General features: G+C 42.6%; 1 protein-coding gene across 2 annotated transcripts in view; it reads right to left on the reverse strand.

Annotated features, from left to right (window-relative positions):
• The window catches only part of Ankfy1 (ankyrin repeat and FYVE domain containing 1), a 64,844-nt gene that overhangs the window by 19,652 nt on the left and 42,072 nt on the right, over positions 1 to 3,120 (reverse strand). For both annotated transcript variants that reach the window (XM_005349620.2, XM_026780043.1), the window contains exon 11: positions 1,452 to 1,549. In XM_005349620.2, coding sequence (XP_005349677.1) covers positions 1,452 to 1,549 — 98 coding nt within the window. The remainder of the gene's footprint in view (positions 1 to 1,451; positions 1,550 to 3,120) is intronic.

Here is a 3,120-nt window from a genome sequence, read left to right on the forward strand (position 1 = left end):
CTGCAGGCCAGAAGAGGGCACCAGACCTCATTACAGATGGTTGTGAGCCACCATGTGGTTGCTGGGAATTGAACTCAGAACCTTTGGAAGAGCAGGCAATGCTCTTAACCACTGAGCCATCTCTCCAGCCCCCAGGGATTTTCTTTAAAACACAGATTTATTAAGAACAGGTGAGAAAGAACGCCTGAGGGTGGGAGGGGCTCCAAGGGAGAAACACCACTAAAGACATTTTAATGGTATTATAGGTACCAGACTTGGTACTCAAAGGTATGAGAACATTTTAAGTCTTGCCTTCCTCCTGACCTCCAGCACACAATTTTCTTCCTCTAAATTATGAATTTAATGTTTCTCTCCTATGACTGGATATTTAGAAGAAAATACACCTATTCATTTCTGTGTATGTGTAAGTTTATAATGTATATAAACATACAATTGGATGATTTTTACCCCAAAAAGTGGAATTGTCAAAAGGACAGTCTTACTTCCTAAGCACATAGGTACCTGACCAAGCTACCCTCCTGCTCAGCCCTTCTCTCTACACATGTTCACCAGCGTCCTTGTCTATTCCTGTTATTTTCTTTCTTGTTTTTGAGACATGGTGTTGTGTATCCCAGACTGACCTCAAATTCATTATATAGTAGAGAAAGAGTCTCAACTCCTGACACTCCAGCCTTCAACTTCTGAGTGTTTATATTACAAGCATGAACAACCACATCTGGTTTATGAAGTGCTGAGAATAAAATCTAAGGATTCATATAAACTAGGTGAGCACTCGACCAACTGAACCATATCCCCACCACCTCTACTCTCTGTGACTTCCACCAGGTTTCAAGTCTATTTCTTCACCCAGTATTTCCAGTGCCTTCAAGGATGTGAAGAATGCTGATTATAAGCCAGGCAGTGGTGGGGAACACCTTTAATTCCAACACTGGGGAGGCAGAAGCAGGTGGATTTCTGAATTCGAGGCCTGCATGTTCTACAGAGCGAGTTCCAGGACAGCCAAGGCTATACTGAGAAACCTCGTCTCGAAAAAACAAACAAACAAACAAAAAGAATATGGTTGAAGCGAAACTTATTCCCTACACCAGTTCTTCCTCTTAGTCAACTCCCCTTTTTCATGGATCCATCAAAAACACTAATCTCTCACCTTCTTTCTAAGAATCCTAAGCAGGTATATCCTTTTTCCTAATGAAGTACTTATGATAATATTTATTATTTAGGCACAGAAAGGGGGTTGTAGGCCAACAATAAAATAAAACAATTATAGTAATAGGCTCTAAATAAAGTCATGTGAATGTCAACTAATCTTTGCGGACATACAAGAGTCCCTTTTACACTGGTCATATGAATGTACATTCACAAAAGTGACAAAAAAAAGAGACTATTTAATTTTTTCTGCCATTTCTTTCACAGACCACAGTCATTCCCCAGGCTGCCCTTTCCAAACTTACCCATTTGTTCCTGTGGTTGGCATGGGCACCACTGGTTGCCAGGAAAAGAGCAGCAGCCTCATTTCCGGCCCCGGCTGCCCGCTGCAGTAAACAATTTCCTACAAGAAAGAAGTCACGTTCATTTTTCCCATTACATGGAAACGGACTCAGTTCCACCCTGCACAATTGCCCTTCTTCACCACTGGCCAGCCTACACCAGACAGTGGGTGTCACTTCATCACCACTCCTTGTCAGGCCCGGGTAAGGGCAAGGGTCCCCACCACCACCACAGCAGTGCTGCTGACATTTCCTGAGGTAATCCTTTGCAATAGGGGCCTGCTCTGTAAGCTGTATAACATTTGGCAATATTCCTGGCTCCTATCCACCAGATAGCAGTTCTGAACTGTGACCATCAAAAATGTTTAGGGGCTGGAGAGACTGGTCAGTGGAGAAGAGCACTGGCTGCTCTTCAAGCATTGGATTCTTCAAGAGGATCCAGGTTTGATTCCTAACACCCACCGGACAGTTCACAACTGTTTATAGCTCTAGTTCCAAGGGATCCACTGTTCTCTTCTGGCCTCCATGGGCATGAGGCATGCACATGGTGCAATGGCATACGAACAGGTAAAACATCCATAACATATAAAATAAAATTTAAATTTAAACCAACAAACAAACAAAAAGAGCTGGGTGGTGGAGGTACACACCTTTAATTCCAGCCCTCAGCACTTGAGAGGCAGACAAGCTGAGCTCTGTGAGTTAAAGGCCAGCCTGGTCTAGTGATTTCCAGGACAGCCAGGGCTATACAGAGAAACCCTGTCTTGAAAAACCAAAACCAAACCAAACCAAAAAGGTCTAGAGATGCTTTCAAGTGTTCTAGAAAGATATGCAGCAATGCCCAGACCTCACGCATTGTAGCTATACTAGAAAACGCCCATCAAATGCTTTAGTTCTATCCCTAGAGCCTTATAAGCTTGTGGTTGGCTGAGGCATATTTTTGCTTAGTACTATAACTATTTTCTGAATAAAACACTTAGGAAAATAAAATCTTCTCCACATGGTTTTTGGATCCAGAACAGTTGTTTCCAACTCAATTTCCAAAGACAACATGTTCTGGGCACTAGAGAGATGGCTCAGTGGTTAAGAGCATGTGTTTGCTCCTACAGGGAACTTGAATTCAGTCTGGAAGCTCACGATCACTGTACCTCCAGCTCCGCAGGGCCTGATGCTCTCTTCTAGCCTCAGCAGGCACCTGGACACATTTGCACATACCATATACAGACACACAGGTGTATTCCAAATTAAAACTAAAAATAAGCCTTTAAAAAACAATCTCAATATTGAAGCTGTAGTACTTGAAAAGTATTATAAAAATGAATATTAAAACTGAAAAATAACAAAATGGGACAAAGCAATGCCAAGGTGAGGGCGCAGTCAAGCAACATGCTTGCTATACAACCCACATTCTATTTCCAGAGAATCATGTAAATAGCATCGGGTTCGACTGTAATGCCATCATTTGTACAGTGAGATGGAAGGAGGAGCTAGGAGTGGAAACTCCAGGGTTAGCTAGCCTGGAATGTATAGACTCTGCCTTAAGAATCAAGTACTAAAAATGTCACCTGACTTCCACATATTCACTTTCTCTCTCTCTCTCTCTCTCTCTCTCTCTCTCTCTCTCTCTCTCTCT

Source organism: Microtus ochrogaster, chromosome 7 (genome assembly GCF_000317375.1).
Source record: "Microtus ochrogaster isolate Prairie Vole_2 chromosome 7, MicOch1.0, whole genome shotgun sequence".
NCBI lineage: Eukaryota > Metazoa > Chordata > Mammalia > Rodentia > Cricetidae > Microtus > Microtus ochrogaster.